Source organism: Chiloscyllium punctatum, chromosome 1, assembly GCF_047496795.1.
Source record: "Chiloscyllium punctatum isolate Juve2018m chromosome 1, sChiPun1.3, whole genome shotgun sequence".
NCBI classification, from domain to species: domain Eukaryota; kingdom Metazoa; phylum Chordata; class Chondrichthyes; order Orectolobiformes; family Hemiscylliidae; genus Chiloscyllium; species Chiloscyllium punctatum.
In genome coordinates this window covers 171,675,948-171,691,429 of record NC_092739.1, presented here as the reverse complement: position 1 = coordinate 171,691,429, position 15,482 = coordinate 171,675,948, and the positions used below count along the sequence as shown (strand labels likewise).

General features: G+C 51.7%; 1 protein-coding gene across 2 annotated transcripts in view; it reads left to right on the top strand.

Annotated features, from left to right (window-relative positions):
• LOC140481867 (dynactin subunit 1-like) overlaps positions 1–15,482 on the top strand; it is a 37,687-nt gene that overhangs the window by 13,519 nt on the left and 8,686 nt on the right. Inside the window, exons 2-5 of one of the 2 annotated variants that reach the window (XM_072578450.1) lie at positions 2,195–2,349; positions 4,787–4,801; positions 8,801–8,928; positions 12,843–13,032. In XM_072578450.1, the coding sequence (XP_072434551.1) occupies positions 2,195–2,349; positions 4,787–4,801; positions 8,801–8,928; positions 12,843–13,032 (488 nt within the window). The remainder of the gene's footprint in view (positions 1–2,194; positions 2,350–4,786; positions 4,802–8,800; positions 8,929–12,842; positions 13,033–15,482) is intronic. The other variant, XM_072578460.1, reaches the window with a different exon arrangement.

Sequence of the window (15,482 nt, the reverse complement as noted above, 5' to 3'; positions counted from 1 at the left end):
ACTGTCTCGCGCTCTCACTGTCTCGCGCTCTCACTGTCTCGCGCTCTCACTGTCTCGCGCTCTCACTGTCTCGCGCTCTCACTGTCTCGCGCTCTCTCTGTCACTCTCTGTCACTCTCTGTCACTCTCTGTCACTCTCTGTCACTCTCTGTCACTCTCTGTCACTCTCTGTCACTCTCTGTCACTCTCTGTCACTCACTCACTGTCTGTCACTCACTCACTGTCTGTCACTCACTCACTGTCTGTCACTCACTGTCACTTACTCACTCTCTGGTTAATTCACACCGTCACGCACTCACACCGTCACGCACACACTCACTCTCTCACTCACACTGTCACTCACTCATTCACACTGTCACTCACTCTCTGGTTAATTCACACCGTCACTCACTCTCACCGTCACGCACACTCACACCGTCACGCACTCACACACTGTCCCAGTCTAATGGTTATTGCATCCTTTTGCCTGGCTCACTTGCTGTGACTGTGTGTCTGTGGCTCAACCTCTCCCCATGTGAACGTGGCTCATTCTGTCTCTCTATGCACACGGCTTAATTTGACTGTCTCTCCGTGGGCTCGTTCACGTGTTCCTTCTCCCTCCCCCTCCCTCCCCCTCCCTCCCCCCCCCCTCTCTCTCTCTCTCTCTCTCTCTCTCTCTCTCTCGCTCTCTCGCTCGCTCGCTCCCCTCCCCCTCCCTCTCCCTCTCCGTCCCCCTCCTCTCCCCTCTCCCTCTCTCCCCCCCCCTTTCTCCCCCCCGCTCTCCCCCCCTCTCTCCCCCCCTCCCTCTCTTCCCCCCTCCCCCTCTCACCCCCTCCCCCTCTCACCCCCTCCCCCTCTCACCCCCTCCCCCTCTCACCCCCTCCCCCTCTCACCCCCTCCCCCTCTCACCCCCTCCCCCTCTCACCCCCTCCCCCTCTCACCCCCTCCCCCTCTCACCCCCTCCCCCTCTCACCCCCTCCCCCTCTCACCCCCTCCCCCTCTCACCCCCTCCCCCTCTCACCCCCTCCCCCTCTCACCCCCTCCCCCTCTCACCCCCTCCCCCTCTCACCCCCTCCCCCTCTCACCCCCTCCCCCTCTCACCCCCTCCCCCTCTCCCCTCCCCCTCTCCCCTCCCCCTCGCCCCTCCCCTCTCCCCCTCTCCCCCTCTCCCCCTCTCCCCCTCTCCCTCTCCCCTCTCCCTCTCCCCTCCCCCTCTCCCCTCCCCCTCTCCCCTCCCCCTCTCCCCTCCCCCTCTCCCCTCCCCCTCTCCCCTCCCCCTCTCCCCTCCCCCTCTCCCCTCTCCCCTCTCCCCTCTCCCCTCTCCCCTCTCCCCTCTCCCCTCCCCCCTTCCCCCCTTCCCCCCTTCCCCCCCTCCCCCCTCCCCCCTCCCCCCACCCCCCTCTCCCCTCCCCTCTCCCCTCCCCTCTCTCCCCTCTCCCCTCCCCTCTCTCCCCTCTCCCCCTCTCTCCCCTCTCCCCTCCCCTCTCTCCCCTCTCCCCTCCCCTCTCTCCCCTCCCCTCTCTCCCCTCTCCCTCAGTCCCCATCTCCCTCTCTCCCTGCCCTCTCTTTCTCTGCCCCTCCCCACCCTCTGCCCCTCCCCACCCTCTGCCCCTCCCCACCCTCTCCCCCTCCCCACCCTCTCCCCCTCCCCACCCTCTCCCCCTCCCCACCCTCTCCCCCTCCCCACCCTCTCCCCCTCCCCACCCTCTCCCCCTCCCCACCCTCTCCCCCTCCCCACCCTCTCCCCCTCCCCACCCTCTCCCCCTCCCCACCCTCTCCCCCTCCCCACCCTCTCCCCCTCCCCACCCTCTCCCCCTCCCCACCCTCTCCCCCTCCCCACCCTCTCCCCCTCCCCACCCTCTCCCCCTCCCCACCCTCTCCCCCTCCCCCTCCCCTCCCCCTCCCCTCCCTCTCCCCCTCCCTCTCCCCCTCCCTCTCCCCCTCCCTCTCCCCCTCCCTCTCCCCCTCCCTCTCCCCCTCCCTCTCCCCCTCCCTCTCCCCCTCCCTCCCTCTCCCCCTCTCTCTCCCCCTCCCTCTCCCCCCCCTCCCTCTCCCCCCTCCCCCTCTCTCTCCCCCTCCCCCTCCCTTTCCCTCTCCCCACCCCCTTTCCCTCTCCCCTCCCCCTCTCCCTCTCCCCTCCCCCTCTCCCTCTCCCCTCCCCCTCTCCCCACCCCCTCTGTTTTTCTGAGAAACTCTCTATCTCTGTGTGTTGACAGGGAATTTGATGAAACAATGGATGCTCTGCAGGCTGACATTGATCAGTTGGAGTCTGAGAAAATGGAATTGAAGCAACGGCTCAGCAGCCAATCAAAGCGTACGATTGAGGGACTGAGGGGGTCACCAGGCTCTGGCATTGCCTCCATAGTAACAGGTACCATTTCCACAGCGACGGTATTGTCTCCATAGTAACAGGTACCGTTTCCACAGCGACGGTATTGTCTCCATAGTAACAGGTACCATTTCCATAGCAACGGTATTGTCTCCATAGTAACAGGTACCATTTCCATAGCAACACGTATTGCCTCTATAGTAACAGGTACCGTTTCCACAGCAACACGTATTGTCTCCATAGTAACAGGTACCATTTCCACAGCAACACGTATTGCCTCCATAGTAACAGGTACCATTTCCATAGCAACACGTATTGCCTCCATAGTAACAGGTACCGTTTCCACAGCAACACGTATTGTCTCCATAGTAACAGGTACCATTTCCACAGCAACACGTATTGTCTCCATAGTAACAGGTACCATTTCCACAGCAACACGTATTGTCTCCATAGTAACAGGTACCGTTTCCACAGCGACGGTATTGCCTCCATAGTAACAGGTATCATTTCCATAGCAACACGTATTGCCTCTATAGTAACAGGTACCGTTTCCGCAGCGACGGTATTGTCTCCATAGTAACAGGTACCATTTCCGCAGCGACGGTATTGCCTCCATAGTAACAGGTACCGTTTCCACAGCGACGGTATTGCCTCCATAGTAACAGGTACCGTTTCCATAGCAACACGTATTGCCTCTATAGTAACAGGTACCGTTTCCGCAGCGACGGTATTGTCTCCATAGTAACAGGTACCATTTCCGCAGCGACGGTATTGCCTCCATAGTAACAGGTACCGTTTCCACAGCGACGGTATTGCCTCCATAGTAACAGGTACCATTTCCATAGCAACACGTATTGCCTCTATAGTAACAGGTACCGTTTCCGCAGCGACGGTATTGTCTCCAGCGTAACAGGTACCGTTTCCGCAGCGACGGTATTGTCTCCATAGTAACAGGTACCATTTCCACAGCAACACGTATTGTCTCCATAGTAACAGGTACCGTTTCCACAGCGACGGTATTGCCTCCATAGTAACAGGTACCGTTTCCACAGCGACGGTATTGCCTCCATAGTAACAGGTACCGTTTCCACAGCGACGGTATTGCCTCCATAGTAACAGGTACCGTTTCCACAGCGACGGTATTGCCTCCATAGTAACAGGTACCATTTCCATAGCAACACGTATTGCCTCTATAGTAACAGGTACCATTTCCATAGCAACACGTATTGCCTCTATAGTAACAGGTACCGTTTCCGCAGCGACGGTATTGTCTCCATAGTAACAGGTACCATTTCCACAGCGACGGTATTGTCTCCATAGTAACAGGTACCATTTCCACAGCGACGGTATTGTCTCCATAGTAACAGGTACCGTTTCCACAGCGACGGTATTGTCTCCATAGTAACAAGTACCATTTCCACAGCGACGGTATTGTCTCCATAGTAACAGGTACCGTTTCCACAGCGACTGTATTGTCTCCATAGTAACAAGTACCATTTCCACAGCGACGGTATTGTCTCCATAGTAACAGGTACCATTTCCACAGCGACGGTATTGTCTCCATAGTAACAGGTACCATTTCCACAGCGACGGTATTGTCTCCATAGTAACAGGTACCGTTTCTGCAGACACCTCTGGTAGTGTTTTTATGTCTGTAACTCATTTAGGATTAGTCCCATCAGTCCCTTCACCTCACTACTCCTTTCCGGCTCTCTGTCTGCCCCAACCTTCCACCTACTCCCTCGTACCCTCCTGTCCCATCCCTCGTACCCTCCTCCGCCCACTCCCTCATGATCCTCCTCCGCCCACTCCCTCATGATCCTCCTCCGCCCACTCCCTCGTGCCCCCCTCGGCCCACTCCCTCGTGCCCCCCTCCGCCCACTCCCTCGTGCCCCCCTCCGCCCACTCCCTCGTGCCCCCCTCCGCCCACTCCCTCGTGCCCACTCTCTTGTACTCTCTGTCCACAGCGGCGCGATGGCTCAGTGGTTAGCACTGCTGCCTCACAGCACCAGGGACCCGGGTTTGATTCCAGCCTCAGGCAACTGTCTGTGTGGAGTTTGCGCATTCTCCCCGTGTCTGCGTGGGTTTCCTCCGGGTGCTCCAGTTTCCTCCCACACTCCAGAGATGTGCAGGTCAGGGTGGGTTGACCATGGGGAATGTAGGGTTACAGGGATAGGGTAGAGGGTGGTCAGGGTGGGAAGTTCTTTGGGGGTGAGTGTGAACTGAGTGGGCTGAATGGCATTCTTCCACACTGTAGAGATTCTCTGATTGTGTGGACCCTCTCTGGACTGTCTCCAATGTGTATACGGCACTGGGGATTTTGTACATCTTTATCATCTGGTTAAATGTGAACAATATGTGAGAGCTTACAGTCTGACCTGAAATGTGGTTCTCTTCTCTTGTCTGTGTGTCCCTCCGAACCCTCTGTTTGTCCTTACTGACTGACCTTCTCTGTCTTTGCTTTTTAATCTGCACACAGAGGAGCAGTATGGAGGTACAGTATTGTGTCTTCATCACACCTTCCCCCTCCCAGTCTCTCTCCTCATCTCTCCTTCAGCACCCTCTCCCCACAACCCCACAAAAGACTGGCACTGCCTCACTGTCCAGTGAATTGCAGGCTCTGAATATTTCCTTTTCACTGTCAGAATCTGAAGCTCCTGTCATTTCTTACCCAATGAACCAGACTATTGGCTGATCTTCTCCCTGGAGGCCAGCCTCCTGATCTCCTGTACCTGCTTGGCAACAAACCTCACACTGAAAAGACAGGCCAGCCTTCCCACTCTGGATTAGTGGTGCTGGAAGGGCTTTTGCCTGAAACGTCGATTTCGCTGCTCGTTGGATGCTGCCTGAACTGCTGTGCTCTTCCAGCACCACTAATCCAGTATTTGCTTTCCAGCATCTGCTTTCCAGCATCTGCAGTCATTGTGTTTACCTCAGCCTTCCCACTCTCCCTACCTGGCGTGTAGGGAGTTTCACGCTCACTATTCGATGGTCTGCTTCTGCTCCATCCCAACTCCCCCTCGCTCTGCCCATTATCCTCCCCTGTGGCTTGTGGATAGTTATAGTTATCTCAGGACACGGCCAGGAACAAGTTGCACAAGGTTGGAGAAATGGCAGGTGGGGTTTAATCTGGAAGTGTGTTAGGTGATACATTTCAGGAGGCCAAATGCAAGAGGGAAGTGTCCAATAAACGAGTGGAGCCTGAGGAGCATCGATATATAGAAGGCTGTTGAGATGCAAGGCCATAACTCCCTGAACGTGGCCTCATAAGTGGGTCAGGTGGTAAGGGAGGCGTCAGAGGCTTAGGGGGTGAATTGATAAGTGTATAAAATACTGAGAGCGAGAAATGCCCCAGAGTGGAAATGACCAGTATCAGGGGGCATAGGGTTAAGGTGAGAGGGAGGAGGGCAGTTTAAAGTAGATACGCAAGGGAAGGTTTCTCCAGCCGGAAGTAAGTGCCTGGAATGCAAGGCCAGGATAGGTGGTCGAAGCAGATGTTTAAGAGACATTCAGACAGGGAATACAGGGGTACTGACCATGTGCTGACCGATGGGGCAGGACAGCATGTTGTGCTGAAGGCAGTGTTCCTGTGCTCTACTGTTCTGTGTTCATTCAAATTCCCCATCATTTTCTAACCTGCGGTGAATACAGACCTCCTCAAGTGAATCTTTCATAGAGTCATAGAGATGTACAGCATGAAACAGACCCTTCGGTCCAATCTGTCCATGCTGACCAGATATCCCAACCCAATCTAGTCCCACCTGCCAGCACTCGGCCCATATCCCTCCAAACCCTTCCAATTCATATACCCATCCAAATGTCTCTTAAATGTTGCAATTGTACCAGCCTCAATCACTTCCTCTGGCAGCTCATTCCATACACGTACCACCCTCTGCGTGAAAAAGTTGCCCCTGAGGTCTCTTTTATATCTTTCCCCTCTCACCCTAAACCTATACCCTCTAGTTCTGGACTCCCCATTCCCAGGGAAAAGACTTTGTCTATTTACCGTATCCATGCCCCTCATAATTTTGTAAACCTCTATAAGGTCACCCCTCAGCCTCCGACACTCCAGGGAAAACAGCCCCAGCCTGTTCAGCCTCTCCCTATAGCTCAGATCCTCCAACCCTGGCAACATCCTTGTAAATTTTTTCTGAACCCTTTCAAGTTTCACAACATCTTTCCGATAGGAAGGAGACCAGAATTGCACGCAATGTTCCAACAGTGGCCTAACCAATGTCCTGTACAGCCGCAACATGACCTCCCAACTCCTGTACTCAATACTTTGACCAATAAAGGAAAGCATCCCAAACGCCTTCTTCACTATCCTATCTACCTGTGACTCCACTTACAAGGAGCTATGAACCTGCACTCTAAGGTCTCTTTGTTCAGCAACACTCCCGAGGACCTTACCATTAAGTGTATAAGTCCTGCTAAGATTTGCTTTCCCAAAATGCAGCACCTCACATTTATCTGAATTAAACTCCATCTGCCACTTCTCAGCCCATTGGCCCATCTTGTCCAGATCCTGTTGTAATCTGAGGTAACCCTCTTCGCTGTCCACTACACCTCCAATTTTGGTGTAATCTGCAAACATACTAACTGTACCTCTTATGCTCACATCCAAAACATTTATGTAAATGATAAAAAGTAGTGGACTCAGCACCGATCCTTGTGGCACTCCACTGGTCACAGGCCTCCAGTCTGATAAACAACCCTCCACCACCACCCTCTGTCTTCTACCTTTGAGCCAGTTCTGTATTCAAATGGTTAGTTCTCCCTGTATTCCGTGAGATCTAACCTTGTTAATCAGTCTCCCATGGGGAACCTTGTCGAACGCCTTACTGAAGTCCATATAGATCACATCTACTGCTCTTCCCTCATCATTCTTTGTGACTTCTTCAAAAGTCTCAATCAAGTTTGTGAGACATGATTTCCCACCCACAAAGTTCATAAGTAGGGAGACCAAACTGCACACAATACTCCAGGTGTGTTCTTAGCAAGTCCCGGTGAACTCAGATCCTCTTGCAATGAAGAGTAAAAGGCCATTTTCCTCCTTTATTGCAGCATCTGCCTGTCTGCTTTCTGGTGTATCTCCACAATTCCCAGTGTAACACTGTTTAAATCGTACTTTGCCTGTTTTTCACGTTGTGTTTATGTGCGCACCATGTGGTACTGTATCTGCCATGTTGCAAAGTGTAGTGCTGGAAAAGCACAGCCAGTCAGCCAGCATCTGCAGTCCTCAAGTTTTCTCCTGTATCTACCATGTGTGCACCCACACACTCCACTTGTCAAAATCACCTTGACGTTTCCTTGGAAGCCACCCAGTCATGTGGCGTTCCCTTCAGTGTGCCTACTCCAAGGTGTGAAACCTTTTCAAAATCCTGCAGCTTTCGTCTCTGCCCCGTGTGCACCACGGCATTTGTGGATGACATCACGCTAAGACCTACATTTTGGGTCTGAACTCCTTCTCCAGGTCGTTAGTATCAACACTGAGTTTTCCTTATGTGATGTGGATGTTATTGGCTGGACCAGCCTTTATTGCCTGTCCCTAGTTTTCATAGAGTCATAGTGTCCTAGAGATGTACAGCATGGAAACATATCCATTGGTCCAACCCGTCCATGCTGACCAGATATCCCAACCCAATCTAGTCCCACCTGCCAGCACCCGGCCCATATCCCTCCAAACCCTTCCTATTCATACACCCATCCAAATGTCTCTTAAATGTTGCAGTTGTACCAGCCTCCACCACTTCCTCTGGCAGCTCATTCCATTCACACACCAGAAGAAGGAGACCAGAATTGCACACAATATTCCAACAGTGGCCTAACCAATGTCCTGTACAGCTGCAACATGACCTCCCAACTCCTGTACTCAATACTCTGACCAATAAAGGAAAGCACATCAAACGCCTTCTTCACTATCCTATCTACCTGCGACTCCACTTTCAAGGAGCTATGAACCTGCACTCTAAGGTCTCTTTGTTCAGCAACACTCCCTCGGACCTTACCATTAAGTGTATAAGTCCTGCTAAGATTTGCTTTCCCAAAATGCAGCACCTCGCATTTATCGGAATTAAACTCCATCTGCCACTTCTCCGCCCATTGGCCCATCTGGTCAAGATCCTGAAATAGTTGTTCATTGTATGACAGACAATGTCTGGTTATGAGCCACAGACTGTTGTTAAGTGGGTCATCTTCCCAACATCTTTGACCAGCTCCTAACCCAAACATTTTAGTCATTCTGAGAGGAGAGGCTGCCTTTTAATTGTGTTTTCTTGTGAAGGCCCTTTCAGTGACAGTTTGTAACATGGTGGATTTCAAACATGCATGAAGCTTTGATTGCCTAGTTGACCTGACTTGAGAAGTTTCTGGAAGGTTCCTACTCACTCCTGTCATCATGATAGCAGCCATCTTTATTGTACTTTTGAATGCTGTGTGTTAGCCCTCAGTGTCTGTGTGTAGATGTCTGATCAATGCTTGTGTTTTTGTCCAGGGACAGGTACTGTCCAGGCAGGTGGCCCCATTACTGTTCAGATCAAGGATTCGCCTTTACTCCTGCAGCACATCGAAGCTCTCCGACTGTCTGTCAAGCAGCTGAAGAACGAGAACAACCAGTTAAAGGTGTCAGGGGTGTTGGGGAGCACTGGGATAGAGACTGTTTTATGTTCATGGGTTTTGATCATGATTGGCATGTTCCCATAAAATGATTTCCAGCACCCACTCTTGTTTTGGGTATTTTTTTTTGTTGTTGCTTTGTGTTTTACTAAAGCGATTCCTGGGATGGTGGAAATGATGTTTGAGGAGAGATTGAGTTGGTTCAGATTGTACTCAGTGGAGTGGAGAGGAGTGGGGGGAGCAGAATCTCATTGAAACTCATAGAAACCTGTGAAGTTCAAACAGAATGCAGGAAGGATGTTCCTGATATTGGGGGAGTCCCAAACCCGGGGTCCGAGTTTCAGGATAAGGGGATTGAGATGAGAAATCTCTTCACCCAGAGAGTGGTGAGTCTGGGGATGAGGCCAAAGTACTCTGCTTCCAGCAAAAAGGTAGATATTGCTCATCTGGCCAAGGGGAACATGGGATACAGCGGGTCAGGTGGCCGATCCCTATCCTTTTTGTTTCTGTGTCTCAAATGCAACAAGATCTGGTCAATATCTCGACTTGGGCTGACAAGTGACATTCCCACCACATCACTGCCAGGCTGTGAGCATCACCATTACGAGACACTCTAACCACCACCCCTTGGCATTCAGTGGCGTTACCAACCCTGAATCACCCACTATCAATATCCGGGGGGTTACCACTGACCAGAAATTCACCACATAAACATAGTGGCTACAAGAGCAGGTCAGAGACTAGGAATACTGCGGCGAGTAACTCCCCAAAGCCTGTCCTCCATCTCCAAGGCTCACGTCAGGAGGGTGAGGGAACACTCCCCACTTGCCCTGGATAGGTCCAGCTCCAACAACACTCAAGAAACTTGACACCATCCAGGACAAAGCAGCCACTGATTTGCACCACATCCACAAACATCCCCTCCCTTCCCCACCAACACTCAGTAGCAGCGGTGTGTACTGTCTACAAGATGCACTGCAGAAATTCATCAAAGATCCTCAGGCAGCACCTTCCAGACCCATGACCACTCCCATCTAGTAGGATAAGGGCAGCAGATACATGGGAACACCCTGCAAGTTCCCCTCCGAGCCCCTTCCCGTCCTGACTTGGAAATATATTGCGGTCCCTTCAACGTCACTGGGTCAGAATCCTGGAATTCCCTCCCTGCTGACATTATAGGATTAGTTGCAACACATGGGCTGCAGTAGTTCACCCTGCTTTTCCGAATCAGAGATGTTACTACAACCTCTGGAGCAGCTGGGTCTCCAGGTCCTGGGGTAGGGACACTACCACTGCAGCAGCTGGCAGCTCACCAAGCACTTTATCAAGTTGGAGATCATGAGGACTGCAGATGCTGGAAAGTTGAGAAATTGCGGAGCAGGAGAACGGGTCCAACCTAAAACATCAACTCTCCTGTTTCTCTGACCCTGCTGCAGCACTTCCTCAAGGACAGCTGCATTAAAACAAGTTCCTGAGCCTCCACCTGGAATATAGTGTACAGATGGCAAGCAATGTCTTCCTGTTCTTATTGCTGGGTTGTTAACTCAGAGAGCCAGAGAATGTTCTGGGGACCTGGGCTCCAATCCCACGAAAGCAGATGGGGAAATTTGAATTCAATACAAATCTAGATTTAGGGTCTAATGATGATCACGAAACCATTGTCAATTGTTGGAAAAACCCATCTGGCTCACTAATGTCCTTTAGGGAGGGGAACTGTCCTCCTTACCTGGTCTGGCACACATGTGACTCCAGACCCATAGCAATGAGGTTGATTCTTGACTATTTGGATTTATGATGACTTGAAAAACTATATTTTGATTACAGATAGCGAGCATGGCTTTCTGAGGGGCTGGTCATGCCTCACAAACCTTATTAATTCTTTGAGGTTGATGAAGGTAGAGCAGTGGGTGTGGTGCACGTGGATATTAGCAAGGCATTTGAGAAGGTTCCCCATGGTCGGCTCATTTAGAAAGTAAGGGGGTATTGGATACAGGGAAATCGGTCTGTCTGGATAGAGAATGGGCTGGCCCAGAGAAAATAGAGGGAAGGTATTCAGCCTGGAGCTCAGTAACCAGTGGGGTTCCACAGGGATGGGTTCTGGGTCCTCTGCTCTTTGTGATCTTTATAAATGACTCTGATGAGGAAGTGGAAGGGTGGGTTAGTGAGTTTGCCGATAACATGAAGGTGGGTGGAGTTGTGGATAGTGTGGAGGCCTGTTGTAGGCTGCACCAGGACATTGACAGGATGGAGAGCTGGGCTGAGAAGTGGCAGATGGACTTCAACCTGGAAAAGTGTGAAGTGATTCACTTTGGAAGGTTGAGTTTGAATACAGATTACAGGGTTAAAGGCAGGATTCTTGGCAGTGTGAAGGAACAGAGGGATCTTGGGGTCCATGTACATAGATCCCTCAGAGTTGCCACCCAAGTTGATAGTGTTGTTAAGAAGGTGTATGATGTGTTGGCTTTCATTAACAGGAGGATTGAGTTTAAGAGCCGCGAGGTTATGCTGCAGCTCTATAGAGCCCTGGTTAGACCACACATGGAATATTGTGTCCAGTTCTGGTTACCTCATTGTAGGAAGGATGTGGAAGGTTTAGAGAGAGTGTAGAGGAGATTTCCCAGGATGCTGCCTGGACTGGAGGGTGTGTCTTATGAAGAAAGGTTGAGGGAGCTAGGAGTTTCTCATTGGAGCGAAGAAGGGTGAGAGGTGACTTGATAGAGGTGTACAGGATGGTGAGAGGCATAGATAGAGTGGATAGACAGAGACTTTTTCCCAGGGTAGAAATGGTTATCAAGAGGAGGTATAATTTTAATGTGATTGGAGGAAGGTTTAGGGGAGATGTCAGAGGGAGAGTGGGGGGTGTGTGGAATGCACTGCCAGCGGTGGGAGTAGAGTCAGATACATTAGGGACGTTTAAGCGACTCTTGGATAGATACATGGATGATAGTAAAATGCAGGGTATGTAGGTTAGTCTGATCTTAGAGTAGGATGAAAGGTCAGCAGAACATCGAGGGCCGAAGGGTCTGTACTATGTTCTTAACTGCCCTTTCAGCAATTCATGCTGATCTAGTCAGTGACGTTCTCATCCCGAGAGTGGAGAGAGAAAGGTTTGGTTTCCTTACCTGAGGAAGGGTGTGTTTCTCTGTGGCTTCCAACATGGATTCCAGACAGACAGACAGACAGAAGGTTGGTTAGCATGGTATTCACTGGCCTTATTAAAGAGTGAAGGGGATCTCAGAGAAATTTAGAACATTCGAACAGAACTAGACAGAACAGATGCAGGAAGGATGTTCCCAATGATGGGGCAGCATAGAACCAGGGATTACACTCCAAGGATAAGGCTAGGCCTTTAGACATTTCTGTGCAGCCTCAGGGCAAACCTTTCAAGAAAGAGTTAGCTGCAGTTTTTGGGACTAAAGGAATCTAAGGCAATGTGGAGAAAGTAGGAACAAGGTACTGAATTGGCTAATCAGTGATGATCAGATAACATGGTGAGCAGCATTAAAGGGCCGAATGGTCTCCTCTGACATTCGGAGCTTAGGGCGTGCTATTTCCATTTAGGTGTACTGTCTTTCTCTTTATGTCCAACTTTCTCTCACATGCCCCCCCACCCCCCTTTATATCTCTCTATTTCTCTCTCTCACTCTCTCACTCTTGCTCTCTCTCTCTCTCTCTCTCCCCCCCCTCGGTGTGAGTTCTCGCAATGCCTCTCCTTCCCCCTCTCACGTGACCCCTCCCTCTCTCTGTCCCTCTGTAACTGTTCTCTCCCTACCCCTCCACATCTCCTTCCCACTCTCTCAGTCCATCTCTCTCTTTACTCCTGCGATGTCTGTGATTCTGTCTCTGTCTCTGTCTCTGTCTGGTTGTCTTCATGCCATCACATGTACTCTGTCTCTTGTCCCTTCCCTCCCGGGGCGCAGGCTGCCCAGATGCGAGCAGATTTGGCAGCACTGCCACCGATCCATGTTGCCAAGCTGTCATTGACGTCACACCCTCCTGAGGATGATGCTGCAGTTGGAGCCCTGACTCGGAAGACCAACCAGTTACTGGAGAAGCTGCAGCAAATCAGTGCCCAGGTCAAAGTGGTCGATATCTCGCATCGAGGCCCAGGTGAGATTCCAATCCTGAGAACTGAGCTCACACTGTCGGAGGGTCAGTGCTGAGGGAGTGCCGCACTGTCGGAGGGTCAGTGCTGAGGGACTGCCACACTGTCAGAGGGTCAGTGCTGAGGGAGTGGGCACTGTCGGAGGGTCAGTGCTGAGGGAGTGGGCGCTGTCGGAGGGTCAGTGCTGAGGGAGCACCCCACTGTCAGAGGGTCAGTGCTGAGGGAGTGGGCACTGTCGGAGGGTCAGTGCTGAGGGAGCGGGCCCTGTCGGAGGGTCAGTTATGGAGCCATAGAGATGTACAGCATGGAAACACACCCTTCAATCCAACCCATCCATGCTGACCAGATATCCCAATCTAATCTAGTCCCACCTGCCAGCACCCGGCCCATATCCCTCCAAACCCTTCCTATTCATATACCCATCCAAATGCCTCTTAAATGTTGCTATTGTACCACCCTCCACCACTTCCTCTGGCAGCTCATTCCATACACGTACCACCCTCTGTGTGAAAAAGTTGCCCCTTAGGTCTCTTTTATATCTTTCCCCTCTCACCCTAAACCTATACCCTCTAGTTCTGGACTCCCCGATCCCAGGGAAAAGACTTTGTCTATTTGCCCTATCCATGCCCCTCATGATTTTATAGACCTTTATAAGGTCACCCCTCAGCCTCCAACGCTCCAGGGAAAACAGCCCCAGCCTGTTCAGCCTCTCCCTGTAGCTCAAAACATCCAACCCTGGCAACATCCTTGTAAATCTTTTCTGAACCCTTTCAAGTTTCACAACATCTTTCTGATAGGACGGAGACCAGAATTCCACACAATATTCCAACAGTTGCCTAACCAATGTCCTGTACAGCCGCAACATGACCTCCCAACCCCTGTACTCAATACTCTGACCAATAAAGGAAACCATACCAAACACCTTCACTATCCTATCTACCTGCGACTCCACTTTCAAGGAGCTATGAACCTGCACTCCAAGGTCTCTTTGTTCAGCAACACTCCCTAGGACCTTACCATTAAGTGTATAAGTCCTGCTAAGATTTGCTTTCCCAAAATGCAGCACCTCACATTTATCTGAATTAAACTCCATCTGCCACTTCTCAGCCCATTGGCCCATCTGGTCCAGATCCTGTTGTAATCTGAGGTAACCCTCTTTGCTGTCCACTACACCTCCAATTTTGGTGTCATCTGCAAACTTACTAACTGTACCTCTTATGCTCACATCCAAATCATTTATGTAAATGACAAAAAGTAGAGGCCCCAGCACCGATCCTTGTGGCACTCCACTGGTCACAGGCCTCCAGTCTGAAAAACAACCCTCCACCACCACCCTCTGTCTTCTACCTTCGAGCCAGTTCTATATCCAGAGTTCTGAAGGCTTCCCATTTTCCAGCAGTCCCTATACCTGCGAACATCTGCCTCCAATCAGCTTTTGAAGGTTCTTGCCAAATACCATCAAAATTGGCCTTTCTCCAACTTAAAACCTCAGCTTTTAGATCTGGTCTATCCTTTTCCATCACTATTTTAAATCTAATAGAATTATGGTCGCTGGCCCCAAAGTGCTCCCCCACTGACACCTCAGTCACCTGCCCTGCCTTATTTCCCAAGAGTAGGTCAAGTTTTGCACCTTCTCTAGTCGGTACATCCACATACTGAATCAGAAAATTGTCTTGTACACACTTAAATTCCTCTCCATCTAAACCCTTAACACTATGGCAGTCCCAGTTGATGTTTGGAAAGTTAAAATCCCTGACCATAACCACCCTATTACTCTTACAGTTAGCTGAGATCTCCTGACAAGTTTGTTCCTCAGTTTCCCTCTGATTATTGGGGGGGTCTATAATACAATACCAATAAGGTGAGCATCTTGTGGGAGTACTACAGCATTGGAGGATCGTTACTGAGGGAGTGGGTGCTGTTAGAGGGGCCGTGCTGAGGGAGGGAGTAGGCGGTGTTAGAGGGGCCGTGCTGAGGGAGTAGGTGGTGTTAGAGGGGCCGTGCTGAGGGAGTAGGTGGTGTTAGAGGGGCCGTGCTGAGGGAGGGAGCAGGCAGTGTCGGAGGGGCCGTGCTGAGGGAGTAGGTGGTGTTAGAGGGGCCGTGCTGAGGGAGGGAGTAGGTGGTGTTAGAGGGGCCGTGCTGAGGGAGGGAGTCGGTGGTGTTAGAGGGGCCGTGTTGAGGGAGGGAGTAGGTGGTGTTAGAGGGGCCGTGCTGAGGGAGGGAGTAGGTGGTGTTAGAGGGGCCGTGCTGAGGGAGGGAGTCGGTGGTGTTAGAGGGGCCGTGCTGAGGGAGTAGGTGGTGTTAGAGGGGCCGTGCTGAGGGAGGGAGCAGGCAGTGTCGGAGGGGCCGTGCTGAGGGAGTAGGTGGTGTTAGAGGGGCCGTGCTGAGGGAGGGAGTAGGTGGTGTTAGAGGGGCCGTGCTGAGGGAGGGAGTCGGTGGTGTTAGAGGGGCCGTG